Below are 16,010 nucleotides of genomic sequence, written 5' to 3'. Positions count from 1 at the left end.
ATGGTCTCGTGACGGTCGACCGGGATTTACACATTTGCCCTCCCGTGTGGCTCAAGCCCCCTCACCACTGCAAGGTAAAGATCCACGAGGGGGTGCGAAAGGCGAATTATCCATCACTGCAGATTTTATACAATTATGTGGTGACTTTCTCCATTATTGTATTTTTTTTTAGTTGAAAGATAATTGTTTAATAGTTGACCAAATTTGTTGTTGTTGGTAATATCTAGGATTTCTGGTGGGAGAGTTTTCCATTCCTTGGTGGTTCTTGAGAAGAAACTGCTTTTATATGTATTGGTTGTGTGTTGGAATTGTGAAGTTACTGATATGATCATTTCTTGAGAATGTACAGTGTTATTTTATAAAATATTGTGGTAGAGTTACTGCTGTTTTGTTGGAATATACTGTTCTGTGGAAAGGTTGGAGGCGTTTTTCTTTCCGCCTCCTCTTCAGAGTTTTCCACTGCAACAATCTCGGGGTATCAGTAACGCATCTTGGCTCGTGCAAGTAATTGTTGGTGACTGCCCTTTGAACTTGTTCGATTATCTTGATGTGGCTTTCCTGATAAGGATCCGACACTGTGCACGCGTATTCCAATACGGGTCTGACTAAAGCATTGTATGCCTGTTCTTTCACATTTGGGGGGGGGGGGGTCACTGGTACAGGTTCCACTTCAGGAAGCCAAGGGTACGATTTGCTTTTGCCACAATATTATCAATATGTTGGTCCCATTTCAATGATTTGTTTAGTTGGATTCTCAAGTAGGGTATTGTGTCCATGTTGTTTTAATAACTGACGGATTATTTGGTAGTCATAATTAATTTGTTGTTTTTTGTTTGTTATTGACATTACAAAGCATTTCTCGAGGTGGAATTTCATCTGCCAGGTTTGTGCCCATGATAGAAGTGAGTCAAGATCATTCTGTAATATATCTGCGTGTTTCTGGGTTTCAATGACTCGAAATAAGAGGCTGTCATCGGCGAACAGTTTGAGCTTGGTAAGAGTTGATCTAGTTCTTTTCCTAAATCGTTAATGAATGTTAGAAAGCAGAGCTGTCCAAGGACAGTTCCTTGAGGTACCCCCGATAAAACGTTTCATTTCTCACTTATACGTCCATCCCGGACTACTCCCTGAGTTCTATTGCAGAGCCAGTCTTCAAGCCATGAAAGTAGTTTTTGTTCCTTCTGTTTTGAGTCGTTTTCTTCACCAATGATCTTTTCGGGAGACTTTGGGTCGATGTTTTTAATTGCACACTTATCAAATGCTTTCTAAAAGTCTAAAACAAGTAGATCTATTAGTCTTCTGCTGTCTAATGCCTTTTCTATTTATTCTATGGTATTTACGAATTGGCTTTTACAAGATCTATGTTTCCGGAACGCATGTCGGTAATCGACTAGCACATTATGTCTTTAATAGAGCTCCATTATTGAATGAAACACAATGTGCTCGAGTACTTAACATGTGACAGACGTCAGCGACATTGGTCTATAGTTCGAGGCAATATCTCGTTCCCCTTTTTTGTATAAGGCAGTGAATAATACATGCTTTCAGTCTTTGGACAAGCGGCCTGTGGTGAATGACTGTAGGAAAATAATGCATAGAAAGGGAGCTATTTCTTTTGCGCATTCTTTGAGGATCCTGGTGGGTCCTCATAAAACGTGGGCCCCGATAAAACGTTGCATTTCTCACTTCTACGTCCAGCCAGGACTACTTCCTGAGTTCTATTGCAGAGCCAGTCTTCAAGCCAAGAAAGTAGTTTTTATTCCTTCTGTTTTGAGTTGTTTTCTTTACCAATAATCTTTTCGGGAGACTTTGGGTCAATGTTTTTAATTTCATGGTGTTGCAGTTTTCTGAGAAGTCGTCTATACGGCACACTATCAAATGCCTTTGAAGTAGATCTCTTCTGCTGCCTTTTCTTTTTCTTCTATGATATTTACGAGTTGGCTTTTACAAGATCTATGTTTCCGGAACGCATGTCGGTAATCGACTAGCACATTATGTCTTTCATAGAGCTCCATTATTGAATGAAACACAATGTGCTCGAGTACTTAACATGTGACAGACGTCAGCGACATTGGTCTTTAGTTCAAGGCAATATCTCGTTTCCTTTTTTTGTATAAGGCAGTGAATAATGCATGCTTTCAGTCTTTGGACAAGCGGCCTGTGGTGAATGACTGTTGGAAAATAATGCATAGAAAGGGAGCTATTTCTTTTGCGCATTCTTTGAGGATCCTGGTGGGTATCAGATCTGGGCCACTGGCTTTGGAAGGATTTAGTTCCTGAAACTGTGTGGTTAAGCCGGTTTAGGTAATGGTTATTCTTGACATTGGAGGTATGTTGTTTCCATTTATGATATGCAACGTCGTGTTGTCTTTTGTGAATGTACTTTTATACTGTGCGTTAAGGATGTTTCTTTTATCGGTGGTGTCAGTAGTTTCCGTTCCATCTGGATTTTGTAAAATTTATATGCCTGATGTAGCCCTGCGCTTATGATGCCACCACTTAGGTATATATTAGAATCGGAGTCAGCTTTGAGCATGTCAGTGACATATTTGTCATGCTCCTTCTTAAGTTATGTCTTTATTTCCTTACGAAGAGCTCTTAAATTATCCCAGTCCTGTTTTTTGTTGGACCGTTTTGCTTAGTTGTAGCGAAGTTGCTTTTTTTGTCGAATTAGGCGCTTGCTGTTTCGTGTCATCCAATGTGAGTGTTGTTTTCTACTTAAGATTTTGCTTGGGATGTGCTTATTGACTGATTCCATGATGGCTGCCGGAAAATCTCCCAATTTTTATTTATAAATTTTAATTTGCTTGGTTTTCAAAAGCTTCAAAGTTGTCTTTAAGGTCATTCATTATTCCGTTCATGTTTTCTTTTGAGTATACAAATATTTTTCTCGATTGTTTTCGTCTGATTTGTAGTTTTGCTTTAATTATTTTTTTTTTATAATGCCACGATCACTCATTCCTGGAAGAACGTGTATGGTATGGATGATGTCAAGTGTGTTTTCCCCACGAGTTGGTCCCAATAGTGTTTGAGTCATGTTGAAGTCCTGAAGCATCTTTTCATATATTTGTTTGCCATTTTGTAGATTTGGTTTGATGCTTAGGTTTTCCCAGTTGATATTAGAGAGGTTGAAAAGTCTCCAGCAAGTACTATATGTGGAGGAGTTTTCCCATTATTGTAGATTTTTGACACTGATTCGTATAGTTGTTCCATTACAATTATTCCGCTGGACGGTTGTCTGTAAAAACCACCAAAGAGGATTTCTCCTCCAGACATTGACATTTTGCCCAGATAATTTCGCGATTAGTGTCTGCATTTCTCTCGACTGATTTTATAGTACTTTCCACCGCTATTAAGACGCCTCCTTCGCCTAGTGCATGGTCCTTCCGGTAAGGTGGTAGGTCGAGGTAGTTGTCGTTAAAAATGGATTTCTGTCAATATATTTGTTTAAGTGTGTTTCCGTTGCAATAAGAACACTGGGACGGTGAATTTGTATTAGTTGTTACAGTTTAAACTTTTTATTTATGCTAATTAAACAAAACAATTCAGGTAAATAACCGTGATTGTGTTTCTTGTATTTGTTCCTTGATTATTTCTACTTTGATCGCTGGGCTGATCTAAATTGTCTGTGTGTGTATTTAATTGTTGTGTGTTTATAGCCGTTATTTCTGTAGGCTGACACGATCGGAATGTAGCCAGAAAAATTTGCAGTTTTTTGGTGAAAAAAGTGTGAAAATCGGCAAATTAGAAGCTGAGAAATGAATTTTTCAATAAACTAAGCTCTAGTAACCATGGACAACAAACAAACACATACAATTTATAAAAATTAAAATAAAATATTTATAATAAATTTGTTACGATGTTTTTCACATGAAAAGATGCAGAAAAGGTTGAAGTTTTATATTGGGCAAAAAAAAAAAAATTACCTCAGATTTTTTTTTTTTTGGCTAGTTCAGGGGGTTTATCCTGACCTTAATTCATGACTGATTAAGGGTGTAAGAAAACGGCGATGTTTATTAGTGAGTTGTGATAAATGTAATTTAGGACTGGGTCTGTGCGTAGCCATCGTCAACTTATAGCCTGACACTGACCGATGGCTACGCGCTGACCAACTAATGACGTCAAAAGACATGTCTTTGGCCACGAAAGAAAACAAATCGTGAGTTATTTTCAGTTGTTCAACCAATGAAATAACTTGTTTCCTTGAGCTCTACTAACGACAATCACCAGACGCTACAGAACCTAAAACACGACGTCAAACTATAAGTCTTAGAGGGTTCTAGTGTCAGGCTATAAGTTAGCGATGGCTACGGTCTGTGACCGATGATGGTTTCAATTGTGCATTGTTTACGACGACCGCCGCGACTCTTACGTCTTGAAGATTGATAAGAACTTTTACGTTGCGAATATCGATAATAAATATCACGTTCTGACGATGGAAGGATGGCAATACTCTTCAACAGTCGTAACGTCACTTCCCTCCTAATTACGCATGGTAACTTAGTAACACTGGCTCTAAACTATTGGAACAATGGCGGACGCCCATATGAAATATTTCCCCGGCGAGCATAACAGCGTATCCAGAGGGAAAAAAAACCCTATAAACTTGATCATTTTTTGACTTTTACACATTCTGATCACAAGGCATATGAAAAGTTCTAGCTAGCATGAAGAATAAACAATAATGATTTTCTTCTGAATCCAATTAGTAGGGTTCCAAAAATAACTGATAAAAACAATTCACTATGATAAAATGTAAAATAAATTATATAGATTGCGTTGAAAGGTAAAAGTCACAATTTACAAACAAAAAAAATCTAATTTTTAAAATTGCACGCGGAGATTCTACAGACAGTCACACATAAGTTGGTATAAAATTCCAGTGATAAAACGAGGGATAAACACATGAAAATAACAATTATATCCAGAGTATATGACACACGTCAGTTGATGAAGCGTGTTACAATTTAATGTGTCTGTGTGTTTGTTTATTCATATGTGTTCTCAAATTTGTTAATGAATGAATGTTTGAATGGCATTTATTAATATTGTAAAGCGCCGCTGAGCATTCATGTGGCAGTTGAGCGCTATATAAGTAACTTTATGTTTAATGTTTATTATTACCCCACCACCACCACCATCACCACCAGCACCACCACAACCACCACCACCACCACCACCACCACCACCACCCACCACCACCACCACCACCACCACACACCCACCACCATCATCATCATCATCATCCTCATCATCATCATCATCATCATCATCATCATCATCATCATCATCATCATCATTATCATCATCATCGAAACCATCACCACCACCACCACCACCACCACCACCACCATCATCATCATCATCATCATCATCATCATCATCATCATCACCATCATCACCACCACCACCACCACCAGCACCACCACCTCTCTAGGGTCTATTCCATGGGAAGACTGGAATAACCCAACTGTCAGCAGCAGTGCAGCCTAGAAAATTTAGGTAGGGCGAGGTGACGTTCTCAAGGTCACACAGCGCAGCAGCGGGTGATCGAACTCTGTACCTTTCGGGTACGAAGCAAAGACCGAACCGCTGAGCCACGCTGTCCCCAATTAACAAACAAACGATAACAATTTCTATACTTTTGAAACCATTTATTTCATTCATTTGTTTACAGTGCTAGACACCGAAAAATGAGAAACAAAGAAACGCGTTTTCACAATTTTGGCCAGAAATCTCGTCTTTTAAATTTCGATCAAAAAATGACCCTCATTTTGTCCAAAATTCTAAAAACCTGGGGAGTAAGACTTCAGTCCCAGGTTTGAATGTTTTGACAGGATGAGGGTCGTAAAAATCCATCGGTATTTGAAGGACGATTGTTCTGGCCAAATATTTAAAACGTGTTTCTTCTTTCTTCAGTCTATTCAGTTTTGTATACGACATCCCATCACGTGACAACGATGTCTAATCCGCAAGTTTTGCCAAAGCGCTGAAATAGAATAATGATGAAATATGAGAAAACTTTATCATAATTAAAGGATATGTATAGTTCAATCTCATATAGCCATCAATATTTGAAGGACGTGATTTCTGACCAAATTTTAAAAAATTCTATTTTTAAAATATTCAGAGAAGGTAAGTATTGAATATGACAGTCCATCGCGTGACAACGATGCCTAATCAGCCAGTTTTCCCAGAGAGCAGAAATAAAATAATGATGAGCTATTCAAGAAACCTTTATAATAATAATAATAATAATAATAATAATAATAATAATAATAATAATAATAATAATAATAATAATAATAATAATAATATAATATGGTTTATTCATAAAACAAAAATGGAAATTCGTTTACAGACGAGGCATGCATAAAAATGTATAAATATAAAGTTGAGAATTTATGGCGACAATGTATACATACAATGCATATGTAAATAAATTTTACAAAGTGAAATATGTTGTCCCTATGACCCCTGGTTTGAATTTATAAGTTAATGCATAAAAATGTAAAAACATTGAATTAAAAATTAATAGCGACACTTTATATATTGATTTGATAAATTGAGATTATACTTCTGCTCATAGTTCAGGGTTTTGTATAGTTCAATCAGTCGTAAATTCAGATCCCCGGTGAAGGCTAGATAATTGTCTCTGACCCCGATGACCATCCAACAGTGATCGAATAGCTGGGTTTGTTAGACCTGGCGGAATGTATATTGCGATGGACTATCATCATGTCCAAAGGGTAGTAAGCAATTTATTCTGTCCGTTTTACGTTATAGAAAGCGGAATAAAATTCGGCTCCATGGGCTTGATGGCTCTGAAGGACTACTTTTTATCCTGCCAGAACTCGTGACGATTCCTTTGCTTGTAAATCGTGATCCGTATCAACTGAACTGTCGTGGTTTGGTTTCCAAATTGAATTTGCCTTGAATGTCAAACAAGCCGCAGAAAAAAAAAATCAAAAAGTTCTTGAAAAATGATAAGTATTCTTGGAGATAAAATTTCCATAAGAATAGCAATACATCTACAAGGTACACTGAAAAGTCTGGACGCCGTTAAGCCGTTTATGAATGTTTACGGGTGCACAGTACACTGTTTGTTTGTTAGTTTTCAAGGGTTTTACGGCGCTTGCACACATTTAGGTCATATCAGCGCCAGTAAAAAGAAAGAAAATTTGATAGTAAAAACATTCTAGATGTACAATTAAAAGGACTTGAGGAAAAGTAAGATAAAGGGGAAATGGTTCAAATAGGGAACAGATGTAGATTCCAAGGGCATACTATCAGTGTACTTAGTTTGAGATCACCTAAAAGTCTCACCCAGACACCAGCACAAGATCCCACTAAGAGGAATACACTCAAATGTTTACAAATCTTATGTTAAAATAAATAAAAATAGAAGAGAGAGAGAGAGAGAGAGAGAGAGAGAGAGAGAGAGAGAGAGAGAGAGAGAGAGAGAGAGAGAGAGAGAGAGAGATGATTTACAAGGGAAAAACATCATCTCACAAAACTACATCCATACATTCAACTGTTTCCCTCCCAGTCAAGGACTCTGGCTAGGGTCAGTAATCTCATTCCAAGACAAAGACAGAAAGCAATTGGAAAACAGATACAGGGGAATAGAAGACACAGAAAGTACCCCCCTGCCCACTATGGGAGGTAGGGAAACCCCACCCAGAGCACACTGTTTATTACATAATTCTGTGTGTGATTTCTTCGACCGATATGTTGGAATAACGGTTATTTCAAATAAGATGAATTAAACTCAATAAATAGCGGCTAAACAAAATTTAATTTCCTAATAGAAGAATAAATTACTCACATTTTGATGTATTGTTTATAATGGTGAGTGGAATGACTCCTATAATCTAAGACCAATTTTTAAACACATGTTTGATGTGTTATAACAACATAGAATCAATATCTAAAAATATTAATATATTGATAAACAACAACCAAAGAACTGATTTCAACAATACAAGGAGACATCCAATTGCCTCGGCACCTTAACACACATGATGCCATTCAAAAGCTAAGAACACTTGCATTGGACAGAGACTTATGGAAACAAATTACTTACTGAATACTAAGAACAGACTGAAATACTCGAAGTAACACACAAACACACACACACACAAACACACACACAAACACACATACACACACACACACATTATTCACGGCAAGCGTCCATAGAGACAGAGCAGCCATATTATTCATTCATTATATGATATATCTTGATATAAGTTGTTTTTTTCTAAAGTGTGTGAAAGGGTGAAATCTATTAAATAATGTACACTTTACCATTATTGTTTAATAGTATTTAATCTTGGGGAGAGGTACATTTGGGGAATGGTCTTGGTCATCCAAATAGGATTCAATAGTCTCATGTCACGTCCGCCCAGCAATGAGCAGCTTAGTTCTAAACAAAGAAAATCCATACTTCTTATTCTTTTTCACATGTCATGTGATCAGAATGTATAAAAGTCAAAACATGATCAGGTTTATAAAGTTTTTCTCCTCTGGATACACGTTTATGCTCGTCAGAGAAGTATTTCATAAGGGCGTCCTCCATTGTTCCGATAGTTTAAAACCAGTTACTAAGTTACTATGCGTCATTACGACAGAAGTGACGTCACGACTGTTGAATCCTATTGTTCTTAGTCACTCCATTCAACGGTACTGAGTTTACTTACGCTTCGCACAGTGGTTTGGTGACAATGTCTTTATGTTTTGCGGCGTCCCCTAAGATGGCTTTAGGTTTTTTCAAAACAGTCGCTTCGCAATCAGTCAACGACTCTCCTATGTGCAGGTAACCAATCAACTTGTCGATGACGTCATTGAATTTGTCATCTCAAGATTTAAAATAGAAAAAGGGAAAAGGGGCAAGTGTGTATGTGTGTGTGTGCGTGTGTGTGTGTGTGTGTGTGTGTGTTGGGGGTGGGGGGTGGGGGGTTGAGAAATTTATATACTCATGATCAGAAATAAGTATACACATTTAAAATCGTCCTTATATTTTTATTTTGAAATGTAGCATAAACCTCTTTTCTGCCCAATCGTTTTTGGTGTTTTGAATTTTGTGTTTATCTTCACGATTTTTGTTTTTACCTCAATCTTTCTACCCCATGGCATACACGGGCCATTTCAACCTTTTTGAAAGCTTCTATTTTGCAAGAAGCATATAGGGTAATATATATAAATATATAAGCATATAGGGTTGCCTTGCTTGACTTCTTTGAACTAAAAAAACCACTTAGAAGGGGCAGCGTGGCTCAGCGGTACGGTCATTGCTTCTTACTCAAACTACTAACAACGCCTGACGTTGCTTGACTTCGGTGATCGGACGAGAACCGGTATTTTCAACGTAGTGTGGTCGTAGACAACAAGTGTTGAAAATAAAATTTCATATAATATTAAAACACTATCGCTAATTTATATAATAATAGTTTAGAAATGTATAATATTGTTAGTTGTAATAGAGTGTTGTATTCGTCTGTTGCACAATTTTTCATTACTGGAGAATTTAAAATGGCGATGGGCTATCTTGAAAGCGGCATGAGACACTTCACCGGAAGGATGACGTTCTCTCTGTAAGGGCATGTTAAGAAATACACATAGATTAGTGTGTTGATCCGTTCCGGATGGCAATGTTGTGAGCTTCTCAGGCAAGCGCGCACTATCTATATACATTTGTAATCATACAAATAATAAAAACTATAATTGAGATGATAATAAACGTGGCATGGTAATCATACAGCAAATCAATTAATTAAGTAACCAAACAACTTACACGCAGGCATAAGTTTGTTGAAAATCTTCTTCGCCGTATTCCATGTCTTATTGATGTAAGAGCGGATTTTTGCGGCTAATCTTTTGAAGACAGATTCTATGAACCTTTTCCTTGGATGCCGCACGTCCATTGCTTCCGCCTCATCGATCAAATGGGCCATAGCTTTCAAAATCCGGGCTTTGTGCAAGGCATCGTCGACGTCTATGATTTCAAAATCGTCTTCGATAAGTTCATTCATGTATTCTTGAACTTCAGGGGATGAGAGTTCCAGTTCCAGTTCCTTTCTGTAGGCAGCAGAGAGGCTCAACGCCAGTAGTAAGACTAGGGTGGCTACAATCTTCATGGTTGTTGGTTGATATCAACTTGGAGCTGTTGGGCAAAGAACAATATCTAGGCTTTAAACCGAGTGCATTCGTTTTCGTCTCCGTTCTTTTTTAGTTCTGATACAACCGGTATGTCTAATGTTGTAACTTGAGTGCATTCATTTTCATTTCAGGTCCATTTTGCTCTCAGATTGACCGTTTCTCTTAGTTGGTCTCTTTTTTCATCATAGCAAATTGAGGGCACCCCCGTCATTCTTATTGCCGAACCGAACACAAATCGAATGCAAACATTTAATCTCGGAATCAAATTTTCTCTCAGTCTTTACCAGCAACACGAAACAACTCAAGTAATTTGTTTGTGATTTTATAACACTTTTGGATGATTAATTCTTACTAAAATGTGACCCGTCGCCGTTAAACGGTATTATATTGCGGCGATTTAGATGTTAAAAATTGTATTGGTAATTGAATTACGAGACTTTGGTCTTGGTCAAGTCTTTATGTTTTGTTCAGGAAAAAGACCATCATTCATAAAACTGCCAAGAACTAAATGCGACATTTCTTGTTATTATATTAACTTTAAAATGACTTTTTCGCATTTAGTTCATCCCGTCATATTCCCGTTTGAGACTATCGATCACAAATGTTTGAATCGTAATATTGATGCTTTGCGCTCAGTCGAAAAGCTCACAACATTCACCAGTCGGAAAAAACAACTTACCAACACACAAAACTATGTGTAACCTTGAACGTTTATAGTCTGATTGATACAGCTTAGGGAGTACTACTCATAAAAAAGGCTGGCTAAAAAACAATAACAAAGTGGTAGTTTTATCTATATCGTCAATGACACACTGGCTGTTCACGTACAGAAAGCGAACGGAGACGAAAACGAATGCACCCAGTTTACAGCCTTAAGTAGTCGCTTGTCACCAAAATCAATCAGACCGTAGCCCTGGTTAACTCACAGCCTGACACTGACCAAAAAATGACGTCAAAAGACAAGTCTTTGGCTACAAAAGAAAACAAATCGTGAGTTGTATTCAATCGTTCAACCAATGGAATCACTTGTTTCCTTGAGGTCTACTAACGACAACTCACTAGACGCTAAACAAACCTAAAAAATGACGTCAAACTGCCAGTCCTAGAGGGTTCTTGTGTCAGGCTATAGATAGAACGAAGATGACGTCACTCAGGCCTTTGTTATTGTTTTTTCCATCCGCGTTTGTGAGTTGTTCTCACTAAACTGTATTAACCAGACTATAAACGTTCATCGATACACACAGTTTTGTGTGTTGGTCCGTTATACTTCCGGATGGCAATGTTATGAGCTTCTTAGCCAAGCGCATACTATCTATAGGTAGAACGAAGATTACGTCACTCAGGTCTTTGTTATCGTTTTTGCCATCCGCGTTTGTGAGTTGTTATCACTAAACTGTATTAACAAGACTATAAAACTTCAAGGTTACACAGAGTTTTGTGTGTTGGTCCGTTATACTTCCGGATGGCAATGTTGTGAACTCCTTGGCCAAGCGCATACTATCTATACCTGTAGTGAGAACTAATCAACCAAATGACGGGACGGCAACGTCATTCCTTTTTTAACGTTTTTCGCTCATTGCAATAATTGATACAGGGAAACGATAATTTTATCGAGGTCTCGATCATGATATAAATAGAATGAAGATGGCGGCATTCAGGCCTTTGTTATTGATATTTGCCATCCACGTTTATGAGAATTTTCACTTGTGAGTTTGTTAGCCAAGCGCATAATATCTTATAGATAGTGTTCGATTGGCTAAGAAGCTCACAACATTGCCATCCGGAATCATAATTGACCAACACACAGAATCATGTGTAACCTTGAACGTTTATATTCTGGTTAATACAGTTAAGTGAGAATAAAACGGATGGTAAAAACAATAAAAATCGTGCCCAACAACACAACGAACTTGTGAGTATGTGTTATTGCACGTTAAAAATATAATGAGTTTAATAAATACAAAGACTGAAAGAATACGGTTATTCTACCCTTCCAAGGGTGATATTTTGTAACCAAATAGTATGGTTTAAGTACTTCTATTCACCATAATTTGTATCTTCTGCTTGAATGATAATTTGACTCAAAACTAAAAACGTTGGAATTGTATTCATGAGCACCAAAATATTATTTTTAATCGACAATCGATAAATTCTTTTACACCAGATGTGAACATGCACTTTTTTGAGGACAATTAAGATATATATTATTATTACTTACAGAGAGAACGTCAACATGGTTTTGCGCATGCGTCTCTCGTCCTCGCTTCCGGTGAAACCGCGCGTTTAGTTAACTCGTTTCTCAGCGATCTTTAAGTCTTATCGAACCTTGTGTTTAATTCTAAGCATTTTTTTCTCTCACCCCAATAACATTATAGTTTAAAGCTTGATATTACTTTCCATTCTTTAATTCTTTTTCATAATTAGTGAAATTTACTTAACAAAAGGAAAGATATCCTCCGTTGAAAAGTTATAGTTTTTAAATTTTGTGGTCTATACGGTGCGAAAGTTTGGCTAGTGCATGCGCAAAATCCATGTTGACGTTCTCTCTCTGTGTGAATAATAATAATAATAATAATAATAATAATAATAATAATAATAATAATAATAATGATAATATCAATAACAGTAGTAGTAGTAGTAGTAGTAGTAGTAGTAGTAGTAGTAGTAGTAGTAGTAGTAGTAGTAGTAGTAGTATTAGTATTAGTAGTAGTAGTAGTAGTAGTAGTAGTAGTAGTACTAATAATAATAATATTACTACTACTACTACTACTACTACTACTACTACTACTACTACTACTACTACTACTACTACTACTACTACTACTACTACTACTACTACTACTACTACTACTATCATGATTATTATTATTATTATTGTTATTATTATTATTATTATTATTATTATTATTATTATTATTATTATTATTATTATTATTATTATTACTACTACTACAACTACTTCTAGTACTTTTATTTTATTTGTTATCCACGTTAATTTGTGTATTGTTGTGCTGTCGAAGGGTTTGTACCCGAAGTGTACATTGTCTGTATCGTTCTTTTACATTTTCACTCTTTCGTTAGTATTTTCACAATCTCAGGCAGCCCCTATCGTTTTCTACGGTAACGATAAAAAACGCTGCAGAATCGAGTGGTGTTCGGCTATCATGACTAATAAAGGTAAATGAATCATTAACTTTCCTTTATTATGGAAATTTCTGTGTTATGTCTACTTCGAATTAAAGCACGCCTTAGCTTCCTCCAGGTGACCTTACTTGAAAGCGGCATGAGAAACTTCACCGGAAGCGAGGACAAGAGACGCTTGCGCAAAACCATGTTGACGTTCTCTCTGTAAGGGCATGTCAAATATTCAGCAATCGTTGAATAAAATTTTGATTCAACGCGTTCAAAGCATTATTCAACTTCTTCTTCTTCCTCTTTCAGCTTATCCCGCATTTTACAGGGTTGCCATAATGAAAGCCACGTTAACATGCATTTCGGATCAGAGCATCATCTTCCTCCAGACCCAGCTCTTTCATATCATCCTTTACCTTATCCCACATCTAGTCTTTGGGCGTCCCTTTTCCCTCTTTCCCGCTAATTGTTAGTCCAATAAGTTCCTTCCCACGTACTTCCTCTCTCTCGTCTCTTCACATGTCCGAACCATTTCAATCTATCTTCTCTCATCTTTATTGAGGTACATTCTTCACTTCAGTCAACCTTCGAATTCGTTCATTTCTCACTTTATCTTTTCTTGTCCAGCCAAATGACCATCTCAACATCCTCATTCTGCCACCTCAACTTCTTTATCTTGTTTCTTTGTTGTACCTCCTGCCTCTAGTCCGAATAACATTGCTGGTCTTACAACTGTTGTATATATTTTCCCCTCAGCTTTGCGGATATTTGTTTGTCACACATAACTCAAGTTGCCTTCCTCCAATTATTCCAGCCTACCTGTATCCTATTCTTAACCTCCATCTCATTGCCCCCTCCTCCTTGAACAGTTGTTCCTAAGTATTTGAATTGGTTTGTCTCTGGTACATCCTCTTCTCCTATCTTTACCCTTAATCCCCTCCTTTCCGACACCCGTCTCCAGCCCTCCAGTTCCTTTTCCGCCTCAGCTTTTGTATCATTCAAAAGTACTACATCATCCCCATACATCATGTTCCATGTTACCTTTCACCGAATGAGTTCTGTTAGGACATCCATTACTGTTGCAAACAGCAGCGGGCTGAGAAAGCATTCAACGATTACGTGTTTACTAAGAAAAGGTAGGGTTTTCCAATGAGAGGGGTGGAATAATATGAAAATGACCTACCTCTTACTCGAGCCGCGTCCACAATACAAAGGTCTAATGTAATCTCTACTCTGAATCATAATATCCATCTGACCCAGCGCCCCATAGATAAAGAAAATCTCCAGCAAATCAAAAAGTAAAAATAAACATTATCTTCCAAGAGAGAGAGAGAGAGAGAGAGAGAGAGAGAGAGAGAGAGAGAGAGAGAGAGAGAGAGAGAGAGAGAGAGAGAGAGAGAGAGAGAAAGAGAGAGAGAGAGAATTTATTTTTGTCATTCTATTTTTCTGGCCAACTTTGAAAAAGAAAACTTAAACATTAAAAAATATTTAGCCAGAAATTCGTCCTTCAAATATTGATAGAGTATAATAACCCTCATCTTGGCATAAACTCAAGGTAAATCAAGGATGTCCCAGGCTTGAGGTTTTGAAACAATGAGGGTGACTTCACTGGATCAATATTTGAAGGGCAAGTTTTCTGGCCTAAAATATTTTAAAATGTATTTTGGTTTTAACTCTTTCCTTACCAAACATTTTCAATGTTTTTACCAAAAAGTCATGCCTTCCTGACACTAAAATTGATTTATTAAAATTCAAAGCTAAGAGCATGCTAAACATAATTTTGTTCTACAAAATAACGCTAAGTTATTTTAAAGTATACAAAGATGTATACAAAACAATTTAAGTAAGAAAAATGTTCATTATCGTTACGATTGTGGCGATTTTCCAGTAGTTGGTAAAGAGAGGGTTACAGGACGCTACTATGTTCTATCTGGCTGTCTTATCGGAGTAGCTACAAAACAAGCCATGATGAATTGAAAATAATTGTTTTGTTTTGAGGTCAAACCGTGTCGTAGCTACAGCTGTCAGCCAAATATGAAACCCATTGTTTCAAAACAAGTTTTTCCCGAGGATTAACCAGATATTAAAAAATGTTTTAAAACTTAAAGTAAATCAAATATTTGAACATTATTTTGGGTCAGCCAATGTTCCAGATTCAAGTTCACTAGTAGAATTTGGCGTTTTCTGGCAGCTTGCCAGTTTTCTCTGAATAATAAATTAAAGCAACAATAACGATAATGATAGTAAAAATAATATTGATTATACTACTACTACTACTACTACTACTACTACTACTACTACTACTACTACTACTACTACTACTACTACTACTACTACTACTACTACTACTACTACTACTATTTATAATAATAATAATAATGATAATAATGATAATGATAATGACAATAATAATAATAATAATAATAATAATAATGATAATAATAATAATAATAATAATAATAATAATAATAATAATAATAATAATAATAATAATAATAATAATAGTAATGATGATAATAATAATATTAATTCTATACATTGCACAAAACTTAACCCAATGGGCTCAATCCGGCAGAATTGCTTTTTGATATGGTGGGTGACAGTTTTTACCTACGTTCACTATTTGCAGGTCTGACATCCGATCGCCATTATGGGCCGAGTTTAACATTGTTGTAATGGACAATATTTTGCGTCATGTTTTGAGTTTTCTATTACAG

At 36.7% G+C, this 16,010-nt stretch overlaps 1 protein-coding gene across 2 annotated transcripts; it reads right to left on the bottom strand.

Annotated features, from left to right (window-relative positions):
* Positions 1-5,633: 5,633 nt before the first annotated feature.
* Positions 5,634-15,238, bottom strand: LOC144956506 (uncharacterized). 2 transcript variants are annotated; one of them, XM_078887048.1, is made up of 4 exons: positions 15,163-15,238; positions 9,797-10,165; positions 8,703-8,859; positions 5,634-5,989 (listed from the first exon to the last, which is right to left on the bottom strand). In XM_078887048.1, the coding sequence occupies exons 2-4, from the start codon at positions 10,137-10,139 to the stop codon at positions 5,965-5,967; spliced, it is 525 nt and encodes a 174-aa protein (XP_078743174.1). In that variant the 5' UTR covers positions 10,140-10,165; positions 15,163-15,238; the 3' UTR covers positions 5,634-5,964. The 2 variants fall into 2 exon arrangements, with proteins under 2 accessions (XP_078743174.1, XP_078743173.1); XM_078887047.1 differs by lacking the exon at positions 15,163-15,238 and adding an exon at positions 14,477-14,629.
* Between the last annotated feature and the right edge of the window lie 772 nt (positions 15,239-16,010).

The sequence above is a fragment of the Berghia stephanieae genome, chromosome 11, assembly GCF_034508935.2.
Source record: "Berghia stephanieae isolate SIO BIC M18660-M18661 chromosome 11, UCSD_Bste_1.3, whole genome shotgun sequence".
Lineage (NCBI taxonomy): Eukaryota > Metazoa > Mollusca > Gastropoda > Nudibranchia > Aeolidiidae > Berghia > Berghia stephanieae.
Note: the sequence above shows the minus strand (reverse complement) of the source record. Positions and strands in the feature narration are given on the sequence as shown.

Excerpts from the sequence above, each read along its gene's own strand:
- LOC144956506 (XM_078887048.1), bottom strand. The coding sequence starts at position 10,139 with ATGAAGATTGTAGCCACCCTAGTCTTACTACTGGCGTTGAGCCTCTCT. Across the intron at positions 8,860-9,796 it reads CAACAAACTTATGCCTGCGT|ATGACAAATTCAATGACGTC; the intron begins GTAAGTTGTTTG and ends TTAAATCTTGAG. Across the intron at positions 5,990-8,702 it reads ACCAAACCACTGTGCGAAGC|CGCTTTGGCAAAACTTGCGG; the intron begins GTAAGTAAACTC and ends ATTCTATTTCAG.